Genomic DNA, 13,578 nt, shown 5'->3' on the forward strand with positions numbered 1-13,578 from the left:
AACCAAATGGACCCTTATGGGTCTGTAACTCTGAGAGTGTACAAATGGAACCAAATGGACCCTAACGGGTCCATTTGGTTCCATTTGTACACTCTCAGAGTTAAATTAACATTGATTTTACAATATAAATTGGGGTCCCAGAGATAGAAATGCCATTAAATGGGGGTCCGGCTACGGACCCCTCAACGAGTGTTAACCAAGGTATTATGAACTTACTCTGATTAAAGCAATTGATGTGATGATTACCCTAATCACCATTACAATTCATGGTTTTAAATGTAAGTCTGCTCTGCTCACCATACTCTGGTGTTAATTTAACTTATGAAAATGGAAACCATATGGAATCCATAAAGGTCCATGTGGTTCCATTTGCACACTCTTGGAGTTATTTTATCACTATAGGGTTCATATTTGTTTTACTTTTTTTTTGCCCAATGTATTTTTATTGAGTTTTAAAAATACGCAATTTAGACATACATAACTACAAAACACAGACTAAGACACAACGGATCAAAAGGGGGGGGGGGGTAAAATAACAATATAGGATTTTATTTTACTGTTTATGATGTATGTTGCGTGAGTGATACCAAGTGAGTTATGTGACTGTAAATAAAATGCAGGCAGGGGGTAACTCACCCTGCACCCCCATGATGGGTGTGTGCGTGTGCGTGTGGGGGCCCCTCCACACGCACACGCACACACACGCGCACACACACACACACACGCGCGCGCGCGCGCACGCACCCATGCACCCCCACCCAACGAACACACACGTGCGCGTGCACCCACCTCCACAGCCGCTGCAGACAAGCAGTGATGGAAGAAAGTAGGCTACTCACATGTTTTACTTAAAAGTATCAATACGCAATAGATATACTCTGTTACAAGTAGAAGTCCCGTACTGAAAATGTACTTGAGTAATAGTACAAAAGTATCAGCATCAAAATATACTTAAAGCACCAAAAGTTAAAGTACTCATTGTGCAGAATGTCCCAGTTCAAAATGTACAAAAAAACGTAGGCTTGTAGATCTGCTATTTTCAAATGGCCAAAATACATATGGCTGAAGTGGTTAGTGTGGTTTGAAATAATAATCAAAATCTACAAATTAACTAGTAACTAAAGCTTTCATATAACTGTAGTGGAGTAAAAGTGCAATATTTTCCTCTGAGATGTAGTTGAGTACATGTACTTAGTTACTTTACGCCACTGCAGACAAGGCAGCTGTTCCAGCCAAGCCAAGATTGTACAGTGAGTGGAGCTGCTCACTCCCATGGGCGAGTGAGCAGCTGAATGAATGTTCATTAAAGCTATGTCTCAGCATAGTTCTATTAATATATATAGTATAATTAATAAAAAAAGTGAGAAGTTGTAAACCTTCTCTGAATGATAAATGGTTTATAAAAGTGTGGCTGAGAGTTGAAGGCTGTGTATGGTGGTATGCTGACAAGCTACCCCCCCCCCCAGTTTGTGTGTGTGCATGTGTGCCTGCGTGCATGTGTGTGGCAGGGTGTTGCTCAGAAGGGAGCTTAGCAAACCTTTCCCATGGTAAATAGGTTTAAAAAGCAATGTAGTCGATATCCTCCCTTCAGGGCACAGAGTTTTGCTCACTTTTCAGACACACTGCCTTGTCCCCTGCCGATTGGCTATAATGTCTGTGATGTCACCAGAGCATGCCTATAAAGAAGGGAGACTCAGTCTGCTTGCTTCCACAGAGCAGGCGATATGGCAGATTGAAAGGCTGCATTCATGTGTGTGTGTGTACAGTGTGTGTGTGCGTGCATGCATGGGTGTGCATGTGTGACACACGAAACCAGGGGCTCCAACTGAGCTAAAGAGGAAGAGAGACTTTAAGCCGAAACAATAGCACCATAATACCACTTTGTGTTGTGGATTGGAAGGCACTTGTGTGGATTATCAAGTTATTGGACCGCAATGCACACAGAGGAAGACCTTTAAGATTGTATGGATGAGACAGGAACAGGTGAGAGATGTCTAAGATTAGATTGTTACGGAGACAGCACATGCTTTGCCCATGCACTGTGTTCTGTTTTTTTATATGAAGTACTGTATATGCAAATTGAAAAAGATGGATCCAGTAATTGTGCATTGATACTGTAGTTTCTGCAGCCACACGTGACCTGTTTAATTACTTCAAATAACCTTTGTGCACAGTTCATGTATTTACAAAGGTCACATCCTCATGTTTGTTTGTTAGGTTTGTTTATTTGTTTTAGGATAGTCTGACTGAGTTTTAAACCTTGGAATTCAACCTTTGCTTCTAAATCTCATACCCACAAGTACCACATATCAGTGTAACCCGAATGTTACAGACAACACAAAATAAAGCACAGAGGCCAAAATAGCAGAAGTGAAAATACTTGACTTATTGTAACGGTTACAACAGGTTGCTCACCTAAGATAATTTAGAAAGTAATAAGTACACACACACACACACACACATACTGTATATTATGACAATATTTTATGACAAAGCTCCTGACACGTTTGAGTCTAACTTGTCCTACGCATATTACAGAGTGACAATCCTTTGTCCTGCTTGACAACTTCTATATACGCTTACTGTGGTCAGAAAGTATACTTTTTTCAACAGAACAATGTGCCAGTTCTGAAGTACTCTGCATGTTGTGTTATTCTACAATGCAAAGGAACTTAAACTTTATTGCTTTTCATCCAACCCACTCCAAAGTGCACCTAATTCTTGGTTAGCATGTGTGCCATACATGTACCTTTGTCCTTGTTTGCTTTGTCTGTTTAGTTCACTAAGTGCTAATAAACCTGTGTGTGTGTGTGTGTGTGTGTGTGTGTGTGTGTGTGTGTGTGTGTGTGTGTGTGTGTGTGTGTGTGTGTGTGTGCGTACGTGCGTGCGTGCGTGCGTATGTGCGTGCGTGTGTGCGCACGCTCGTGTGCATCTCTGTCTGTCTGTCTGTCTGTTTGAGTCTGCATTCTCGTGTCTCTGTGTGCATGTGCATGTGTGAGTTTGTTTTAGTTGTCATGCGCCACTACATAGCAACCTCTCCATTGTCATTGTGATATCGGTATATGTACGTAAGTAAATCAGTTGTGTTTCATCATCTGAGTATGTGTTTATTGTGTGTGTGTGTGTGTGTGTGTGTGTGTGTGTGTGTGTGTGTGTGTGTGTGACTGATTAAATAGGCCATCAAAAGAGCCAACAGATTGAACTAACATTGTGATAGACAGACAGTACATCACATCATTTAGCACTTATAGATAATTATCTCCAAACTGGTCTGTCGGATTTTTCATATTCAATCCTGATTGGCTAAGATTGGCTTCCAAAGTTGGTTCGTTTTGAACAAAAATGCCTCAAATCCTGAACACAGTGTGCGATTTCTGTGATTATTTTCTTCAGATCAGCCTCATGGTGGCGCTATAATATGCCGATTTGCGTTTTTACCTATAACTGCACCGAGCTGCGTAAAACTTTGTATGCACACTCCCTAGAGGCCAAGGAAAAACGTCTGCCCTGCATTATTCATATCTGCCTTTTATAGCGCCACCAGGAGGCCGACTTATGTCGAACATTTTTTTTTATATTACTCCTTCAGATTTTTCCAAATATCACGCAAATCCGTACACATGGGCCCTCATTTATCAATGGAACGTACAAACCAGCTTACATTTGAGCCCAGGAGTTAGCTTACACCCACGTCCAAGTGAGATTTACCAAGCAGGTGTACCCTGTCAATTCTAGCGTGAGCTTTGTCCACTCTTGATAAATGTGGCGTAGACTAGCCCCACCTGTTTTTCAACATGAAGAAGCGGAACACGGCCGAGAAGAGGAACTTCTCCATCATGTGAAGTTACCCCACCAATCATCTCCGTGGATTCACACAGCTACACAGCAAACATCCCTATCATATGCGTGTGGGAATGGCACATGAGAGATAGATAGCCTGGGGCTGTCATCATAATTTGAATGTTTATGGAGTGATTGAGGAATGCGTGAACAGTAATGGATGAAGGCTGGTGTGTGGTGGGCTGGTTACCTCCGATCTCCCACTGCGGTCCCGTGGCCAAAAGCCAAAATGAGGATCACATGCGCTGGGCAGCGGGCAGACTTAAGGTCTCCATGAAAATATTCCAGCGCAGCTGTCCCCAAAATCCTCTCGCATGGATGCGCTCATATGTCTTAACAGAGCCAGTAAAGCACTGTTTAAATGGCTGAATGATTAAGAATCTAACTTGTAACATTGTAAATATGTTATATTGTTTTTAATGGCGTGATTTCAGATGGTCGGACAATGCTGCTCCACAAGTCTACGATGGAACAAACGGTTGTAGACAAATCCTACAGGCCGTCAGACCAGACGTGAGATTTGAGCGTCAAAGTCAAAGTCACGATGGAATGATAAATGCCAACAATTGCGGTGATCTCGCCGTTCGCCCATGGTCTACAACACCATTTTGATAAATGAGGGCCATGATCTTTATAGTCATGTGATCAAGACGGATACGTCCATTTTTTCATATTCCATCCTGATTGGCTAAGATTGGCATCTAAAGTTTGCAGGAGTGGCCCGTTTTGAAAAAAATGCCTCAAATCATGAACACAGCGTCCAATTGCTGTGAAATTGCTGTGAAATTTGCACGCACCTACAGATTTTGTCCAAACATCACGCAAATCAGTACACATTATCTCTATGGTCATGTGATCAAGACGGATCTGTCCGATTTTTTCTATTCCATCCTGATTGCCGAATTCCGAACATTGCTGGTCCACAATAACCTACCTGACCTGGCGGAGACCTGTGCTCCGAGGAGCACTTTTTCTAGTTAAATGTTGTGTTATCCAGTAGGCTGAGCAGTGACTGATCAGAAACATGAAACCCTCGGCGGCTCTCCATTATTTATGTATTGGATATCAGTGGAAAAGACAGCTAGAGAATCTTTAAAAAATTAAATAAGAGCTGATGGGGAAGTGAATTATTTTTCATGTCTTTCGAGTTTGAAATAAGCAGTATGAAATATTTGTTTCACTTGAAGTGGGCAGTTTATTCTGGTTTATTATTATTATTATTATTAATACCCTTATTAATATAGGCACTAACCCTCCACTATTGGCAAATGTGTTATGGACATTTCTAAGATTACAAGATAACAAATACAACTTACCCACCCATCCTTGAGTAAGGGATTCCAATGTAACACTTACAGTATCACATAATATAGGCTATAAATGAACAGTTCAACAGCATCAGTCGAATACATATAGTACAACAGTAATCTAGTGTTACGTTACCATAGAGTACACTGGCTGAAAGCTTTTATGGACTGAAAGCACAAGAGATGCTGTGATAATCTTTTTTACATTAGTGTCTTGTGTGAGTCACATTAAGAAATATACAGGTTTTTTTTTTTTCAATTTAGTTCCTGAGATTATGAAACAGCGTCTTACTTTCTACAATGTTAAAAAACATTTTTCTTTTCATAAGACGTGATTAGATCCCTTGTTCAGGCCAGACTAAATTAAACATAGCCAAGGCTGATGTGTCATCAAAATCACTAACCACCCCAACTGCTACCTTGAGGCAGGTGATACTGCAGTATCACATGTATCAAATGGCGAACGGACAGGCTAAGGCACAGTTTCCATAACCAGGAGATCATCAGGCTGCTTAAACAGGCCTGAACTCTGTCGTCATCTTAAATGCTCCCATTACACTGGCACTAGCACTTTTATCACATATACAGTATGTCTGTGAATATACTCCCATTCCCACACACTTCAGACATATTTACTCTGCACCTTAATCTTCATGTACATGCACTGATACTCTTCTTGCACTAATGTCTAGGAACAGATACCAGCTGCTACGCTCATGCACTTTATTTCGAAATCTCATCCCACGTTGTCTCTTTTGTTTTATTCCTTCTTGTTTTCCTTCCCTTGCCCTCCCCCCTTCTCTCTCTTCTTTCTCTTTTCTGGAAACAATCAAAACGATGGAGCTTGCACAAAAACAAATTTCACACACTGTTACCTGTAAACTTGTGATGTGTACAACTGACAATAGAGATTCTGATATTTGATATCAGCTGCTACATGATACATTGATACACTGTATGTGTACAAGAGACTGAGGTTTCGGTTGAGTAGGCTACACTATGTATATTTGATATGGTTTTGTTCTGATATGTTCTCCTTTGTCATTTAAATATAACCGCAATTTGTGAGTTCCTTGGCCGACAGGCAAAACAAACACTGGTACCTGTTTATTTTTAAGGCAATTGATGGGACTTTACCATTGTATATTAAATCTCTGCTGGATTGGAATCCTGTAACACGTTGGATACGCTCCAGTGAGTGGCTCGCGCTAAAGGTCCCCAAAGTAAAGACTGAACTGTGGAAAACAGCCTTTTGTTTTAGTGACCCAACCACTTGGAATGACCTACACAGCTTAGATTTAAGATCTGTTCTCCCATAACATAGGGTCAATCCTTGATTGCAGACCTACCCACAAGTGTCTGCAACTGCATTTAAATTTGTGTTGTATCACACGCTAGGGGAAAGGTTGTTTTATTTTGCTTCTGTTTTGTCATGTTTTATCATTGATATGAATATTTATGTGAAAATTAAATTGTACTGTGATGTATCTCGACGACACTGCAAATGAGGGCAACCTCAATGTCCTTGTCCATAAATAAAAGGTTTGAAATTAAATTAAATGAGTAGCTTGTATAAAAAAAGAAACACCCTGTCACTCACACCCCTGCCTCGGGTGAGCTAGGGTAATAGGCAACCTCTTAGCACGACTGTACATAACCAAAGGACGGCAAGACACACACCTTTAAGGCAAGATAAAAAAAAAATAGAAGTCCACACTGTGACTTTGCAAAAGCTCCCAGTCAAGGCTTTATTGTAGATTGATCTACAATCTACAATAAAGCCTTCACTGTGAGCTTTTGCAAAGTCACAGTGTGCAGACTTCTATTTCTGCACCTGCCGTCACAGTCCAGCGGATGTGCCAGTTTTAATTATTCTTTAAGACACACAGCTGAACAGAGTTTAACATATTTATTCTCCCAGTGACAAAGTGGTAAAAATAAAGGAGACCATCATACTTCTGTAAATAACAAAAACACCCACTGTCTCACACCTGTAAACTTGTGAAGTGACAAATAAAGTGAAATTAAGGTTGAAATGACACCTATGCATATGATATATTACCAGCCTAGTATCAAAAGAGAAAGGCCTCTCTTTCTTCTCTGGCAAACCTAAGCATGTTGGGTTTTTTAAGCCAAAAACAAATCTTTAGAAATGAGAATACTAGCTTTGCTCTTGACTCAGCAACTCTTCTGTTTGAAGTTAAGATTATAAGGAAATTGTTGAAGAGGTTGGACCTATGTTCTATTTCATTTAATTTACTGTATTTGAAGCCAAAGATACAGTACATGGGCAAATTGTATTCGAAATGAAAAAATAACCTAGAATGAACTAGCAAAATGCTATTTTAATGTTCTTTATTAAATGGAGAAAACCCCTGGCACTGATTTGGATGTTAGTTTAACACTGAGGATTTTAGTGTGCAGCTGGAATTTAATAACTGTAGGCATCAGAAGGTTTTATGGTGTGTTTAGAAAACATTCACAACGGGGCAATGGCACAGCTCCATCAGTAATGAAATTGGAAACATTGTATTGAAGCTAAACAGTTCAGCTAAAGCGTTATTTCAAGCCTTTTAAACATCCACTATACCAGGATCTGACCTGAGCAAAATGATGTCATGTTTTGCAGCTACAGATGGAGAGCGTGAATAACTCCTCTGTGCCGTCTCCTGATGGGTCGTCGGAGAACAGCGATGCACAGCTCGTGTTGCTAGGTGCTCTTATGGCCGTCCTGGTGATGGCCATAGTCTTTGGTAAATGTTCCTCTACTTCATCATTCATTTAGGAAAAAAACATGTTTCATGTTCTCTTTATAACAGATTTGTTATATTCTACCCAGGGGAGAGGAGGGGGGTTACCCAAGCTCAATATAGATGATTATGCTAGAATCGGTCCTCAAAAGCAGGGGCATCTTTTTTTCTTTTGAATAAATAATGTTGTTTTTGTGGCTTTAACAACACCTTATCTAGGAAAGAAAAGTGGGAAGGTGCTTTTAGTTTTAGTTATGTTAGAAGATTGGAGCAATAAAGATATAGTAATGTATTTTACACCAGAAGGCACTGGCGAACCATAGTGATTGACTAATGATAGACACATTTGGGCTCAGAAACTCTCAGACTGGAACAGTGTTTTTTGTCAAAAGGGCATTAACATTCTGGGCATTAAAGGGGAATTTAAAAAATCTGTACAATGGGGGCATTTATGTTTTTTCAGCCCAAAAAACATGGGCTTGTATCCCAGTATAATAAGTGCCCTCATCCACCCTGGTCATTCTATGAATATGGCATTTTTCCACTTAAAAGGTAGGGTAAGTGATTTTCTTTGGCTAAAATAAGTGTTAAATAGCTCTATATTCTTTTAGTACTGTTTGTTCAGTAACAGGAGTCTCCATGTCTCTCCAGCTCTTTATTAAACAGAAAATGCATTTTCAGGTCGGGATACCAATTTTATCCAATCAGGATAGAGAACTCAGTCCGGATACAGATTAAACAAGTGAAATTGGAAGTGATGACACAAAGAAATGAGCAGACAAAATTGCAACTGGAACAACTGGGTACTCTCTCCTGATTGGCTGAAATGTTGTCACCTACCTGAACATTTATTTTCCGTTTATTATAGAGCTGGAGAGACAGGGAGACTCCTGTTACTGAACAAACACTCTAGCAATGATTACTATCAGAATATAGTTTATACTTTAACCTTTTAACATAAAGCTTTTTGTTTTAACCAAAAAATATCACTTACCCTACCTTTAAACTATATACTCAAACTCAATTGACAGGGTACCCCGGGGCTGTATTCTAGGGCCGCTCCTTTTTTACGATTACGCATCGTGACACTACACTTGTAGATCAGCTATTTCTGCCGAATGTTTGCCACAGAATAGGGATGTTAGGGTGCATGCGGTTAACACGGCAATAGCTGGTCTAATGGAGCTTTACTTTGATACTGTCTAGGTAATGTCCTGGTGATCACGGCCATCTTGCGCTTCCAGCGTCTCCAGACCGTCACCAACATCTTCATAACGTCGCTGGCTGCCGCTGACCTCATCATGGGCGTGGTCGTGGTCCCCTTCGGGGCCTCCTACATCCTGCTACGCACCTGGCAGTTCGGCAACTTGCTGTGCGAGATGTGGACGGCGACCGACGTGCTGTGCGTCACGGCCAGCATCGAGACGCTGTGTATGATCGCTCTGGACCGATACGTGGCCATCACCTCGCCGCTGCGCTACCAGACGCTGCTCACCAAGTAGGCCTGTCACCATTATTACATAATCGCCTAATCGCAATTATTTTAGATAATCACAATTATATTTGCATAATCGTCATAATCGTTTCCATGTTGAAAAATACTCATACATTTTCAAACATTTTCTAAAAATAGCGTAAATAGCTGATCTAACCTTTTTGGAAAGTATAAAATGATTAGATATATCAGTAATTTCTTTGTATATTTAAGTTATTTGTCATATCTGCCCTGTGCAATTTGTGTTTATGAAGCCTAAAAAAGGCCAAACAGAAATTAAATTTGTATTCATATGTTCCAATGTTCAATAACAAAAACACAATTAAATCTTTAATCACAATTATTTGTGTGACAATTAATCATCATCTCCTACTTGGTGACAGCCCTATCACCAAGTAGGAGAGACTTGGCTTTGAAAGAGATTAACACTTTGCTGCACTCATGGCATTCGGTTCACAATCAAAAAGATGACATAGAAAGCCAAAAGATTTATGAGGGGTTTGACGAGAGTACAGATATTTTTACCTGTGGTTATCAAGTTCTTTATACATTACTCTACAGATATTTGACTTTGTATTTTGAACGTAGGTCAATCATTTCAAACATTCCTGTAAAGAAAATGTTGCCCAATTTCTCTCTTTCATTTCCTCTTTTTTTCCATTTCTATGACCAGGCGTCGGGCCTTTGGCGTAGTGCTGGGCGTCTGGGTGGTGGCCGCCCTCATCTCCTTCCTGCCCATCCACATGAAGTGGTGGGTGTCCAACGACGAGGTGGCCCAACAGTGCCTGGAGGACGTGCACTGCTGCGACTTCAACACCAACGCGGCCTACGCCGTGTCCTCGTCCATCATCTCTTTCTACCTGCCGCTGGCGGTGATGATCTTCATGTACGCCCGCGTGTTCCAGGAGGCCCAGAAACAGCTGGAGAAAATCCGAGGGCGAAAGGGACTCTTCAGTCACTTGCGCCCAGCTCCCGCGGCCGACGGAGTGGAGGAGCCGCAGGAAGGGTCGAACAAACGGAACAGAGCGAAAGGGGAGGGCAAGCCGGCGATCAGCAAACGGCAGAAGTTCTGCCTGAAGGAGCACAAGGCTCTGAAAACTCTGGGTATCATCATGGGCACCTTCACCCTGTGCTGGCTTCCCTTCTTCATCCTCAACATCCTGATGAGTTTTGTGGAGCTGGAGAATGACCTGCCGTTCAGATTGCTCAACTGGCTGGGCTACTCCAACTCGGCCTTTAACCCGCTGATCTACTGCCGCAGTGCCGACTTCAGGCACGCCTTTCAGGAGGTGCTGTGTCTGAGGGGCAAGCGGGGGAGGGACCCTTACTCCAAGCCCGCGTGTAGGACAAACGGGATCGTGGAGGCGAGTGATCTAAAGGGACATCATCGGTCGGACCTTACCCAGGGGTCTCGGTGGGAGGACAACTTGGGAATACGTACCACAGACAGCTCGCTGTCTCTGGGTGCTTCCACCTCTCTCACTGGGGACCAAACTCTGGATTTAACCCCTGGTTCTCTGGCCCACCAGCAGACCAACAGCACCACCAGTGGGAGCTGTGAGGAAAACCTGGCCTCTGTCGTTTGACCAGAGAGAATGTTGGGATTATGTGAAGCACTGGATAACAAGACTGGGAGGAGCGCTAATGGGCCGCTTATCATTCAGCGCTGTTACTGAAATACCTAGGGAGTGTCACAACTGGAGAGTGTAATGGTGTGTGATGCTGTTATGGAATACATCTGGTTTGGTGCAGAGTAGCACAGCAACATCATGACAGACAAAGCTACAATACACACCCACAACCCCTGGAGGGGGATGTTCTAACAAGAGAAATGTTTAAGAAGAAGCTCACAATCTAACTATAATGTATGTAGCAGGCTGTCGCTGAAGAAGAGGTCAACAAACTTTCCCTGGTCAATAAAGGATACAAAACGTATATTCTGAACGCATGCATTGCAGAATATTTGATGTTTTGCTTGCTACATGGGCAGAGAGAGAGAGATTTTATTTGGCAATAATAAAACTAACATTTAAAAAGTTTGAGGATGTAATACCCAATAAAGCCCAAAGGCTTATTTCCATTGTGGCAGGCCACAATGGATATATATTGGCTGTTGTTACCCCTCCCCCTTTGACCAAGGTGTACACTGTACATACTGTATTCTGGCCAAGTAACAACCATACAACTAACTCCTATTTAGTGGTTTTAGATCAACCATAATGCCTAGCAACAATAGTCTTTGTTGGCTGAATCCGGTTTAGAATACTTAAGAAAGCTATCACCTAAACGCAAGTCAATTTTAGTCATTAGAATCTTGTGAACATGTACAGTACATGTATCGTTTGTAGGAAAATATTATGTTTTAGTAATTAAAAGAGTAATTAGCTCAGAAATGAGTTTCTGAGCTAAAAGGTATTCACACAGTATTTCCCGCAAGCATTACAATGGAAAGCCACGAGGCATTATGGTCAATGTAAAAACACCAATGTGTCAGCCGTATCTCGCCACTAACCTTTTGCAATGCTTTGTATTGATTGCACATGCTAGAAGAGCATGCTTGCACATGCTGTAGCAGTTTTGCTTAGACAAGACAGAATGAAAGGGAGTAGCTACAGTTTACAACTCTAAATATCTTCTGTGTCTCTCTGTCGTATTTAAGTATGTGTGTCTTCAGATGTTGCTTAAACATGCGTACTTTCACACTAGGCGTACTTTCACACTTTATTTTCTTCTTCCTGTTTTTGGCTCACCACCACCACCACCACAAACACTATTTATTGCTCATCACTTAAGCCCTGCTGTTGTCAGTGTTTATTGAACAGTGTTGGCAAATTTGTCCACAATAAGTTACCATAAAAGACAATAATGTTGATCACAAATGTTTCAAAGTAATGCGTTATTATAGTTCTTGTTACTTAAAGGAATATTTCCCTTTCAAACATGTTTGGGGTCATTTTAATGTCTACTCAGGCTTTTGTGAGCACCCTGGACAGTTTTTAAATTGCTTGATTCAGTATTTACTTTTATATATTTGATATTCATTTTATCAGACACGCCCTCTTCCTATGGGGTACTCACAAGAGCCTGAGTAGACGTTAAAATGACCCCAAACATGTTTGAAAGTGAAATATCCCTTTAAGAACATTAACCCCGGTGTCCCTATTTTGGGCAAATTCGAAGAAGAAAAAATCCCTATTTTCACTATCTGTCTGACGACAATACAGTATGTAGTATGCACAGAAGGGCTTAAGTAGTTAACCACTTAAGCCCTACTGTGGGTTTAAATGGCTAACGACTTAAATCCATAGCTGACTAGACTATAGCCCCCCCAGGGGACGTAGAGTTAGGGTTAGGGTTTGGGTTACAGTCTATGACTTTGTACATGTGTGGTGTGGGCTACATGAATGTGAATAGAGCCTTGCTTTAAATATGTCATGTCATTGCCGTCGGGGGGAAACCTCATATCTATGTATGTTTGTCTATGGCTTTTACCAATATTTTACCAATCAAAAAATATAATAATAATCTCATAACTCCATTGGATCCACTGGAACGCAGGCTTTTTAATTTTCTGAAAAGTAATGGTTTTGGACATACAGTACAAGGTTTCCACCCGACAGCCAGGGTATGTTAAAAAATTAGGTCAAGCGGTATTTGCAAATAATGCTTAGCATCTGTTTATGCATTCCATTTTAACGTACCGTACCAGAGGTGTGAGGTTCACCGCCCCATGGTTGATGCAGTAGACCCCAATCCGTCTGGCATATCAAGCATATTTAAAACAAATGCCAAGTCTAATTTGCAAATACTCTCATTCTCTGAAAGTGACCAGAAGGACACAATGAGATGTGCGGGCAGCACACCATTCTTCGTCTACCTCTACTTGCAGTAATAGAAATGTCGCCCAATTTGTTGTGAAGATATGATGTGAATAAATGTTTTCTCAAGGACAAAGGCTCTGCATTGGTTTTGAGTCGGTTGCAGGCAGTCAGAAATAGACACGGTGAAAGACTTGATGTACCAAGAAAGAATGCTTGTACATTATCACCGTGTGTCTGGTGTCCCATTCCAACCTCTCCATGACGCAATGGTGGCTTTTGAAACGTGCTAAGATATAAATTCATGCATGAAGTGTGCCGTTGTGCCTCGTGTAAGCTTTGGCTCAAGTTGAAGTGTACTCTAATCT

At 41.3% G+C, this 13,578-nt stretch overlaps 1 protein-coding gene across 2 annotated transcripts; it reads left to right on the top strand.

Annotated features, from left to right (window-relative positions):
• Positions 1-1,751: 1,751 nt before the first annotated feature.
• On the top strand, positions 1,752-13,313 carry LOC311056518 (beta-2 adrenergic receptor-like). Of its 2 annotated transcripts, none has more exons than XM_084073197.1 (4): positions 1,752-1,992; positions 7,783-7,900; positions 9,104-9,395; positions 10,066-13,313. In XM_084073197.1, the coding sequence occupies exons 1-4, from the start codon at positions 1,969-1,971 to the stop codon at positions 10,976-10,978; spliced, it is 1,347 nt and encodes a 448-aa protein (XP_083929323.1). In that variant the 5' UTR covers positions 1,752-1,968; the 3' UTR covers positions 10,979-13,313. The 2 variants fall into 2 exon arrangements, with proteins under 2 accessions (XP_083929323.1, XP_083929324.1); XM_084073198.1 differs by having other exon boundaries at positions 1,752-1,983; positions 7,777-7,900.
• The last annotated feature ends 265 nt before the right edge of the window (positions 13,314-13,578 follow it).

The sequence above is a fragment of the Gymnoscopelus microlampas genome (assembly GCF_963454915.1).
Source record: "Gymnoscopelus microlampas genome assembly, chromosome: 12".
NCBI classification, from domain to species: domain Eukaryota; kingdom Metazoa; phylum Chordata; class Actinopteri; order Myctophiformes; family Myctophidae; genus Gymnoscopelus; species Gymnoscopelus microlampas.

Bases quoted from the DNA above. Each gene is read 5' to 3' on its own strand.
- LOC311056518 (XM_084073197.1), top strand. From the start codon at position 1,969: ATGAGACAGGAACAGGTGAGAGAT. The intron at 1,993-7,782 runs GTCTAAGATTAG...TTGCAGCTACAG, and splicing joins GACAGGAACAGGTGAGAGAT to ATGGAGAGCGTGAATAACTC. The intron at 7,901-9,103 runs GTAAATGTTCCT...GATACTGTCTAG, and splicing joins GGTGATGGCCATAGTCTTTG to GTAATGTCCTGGTGATCACG.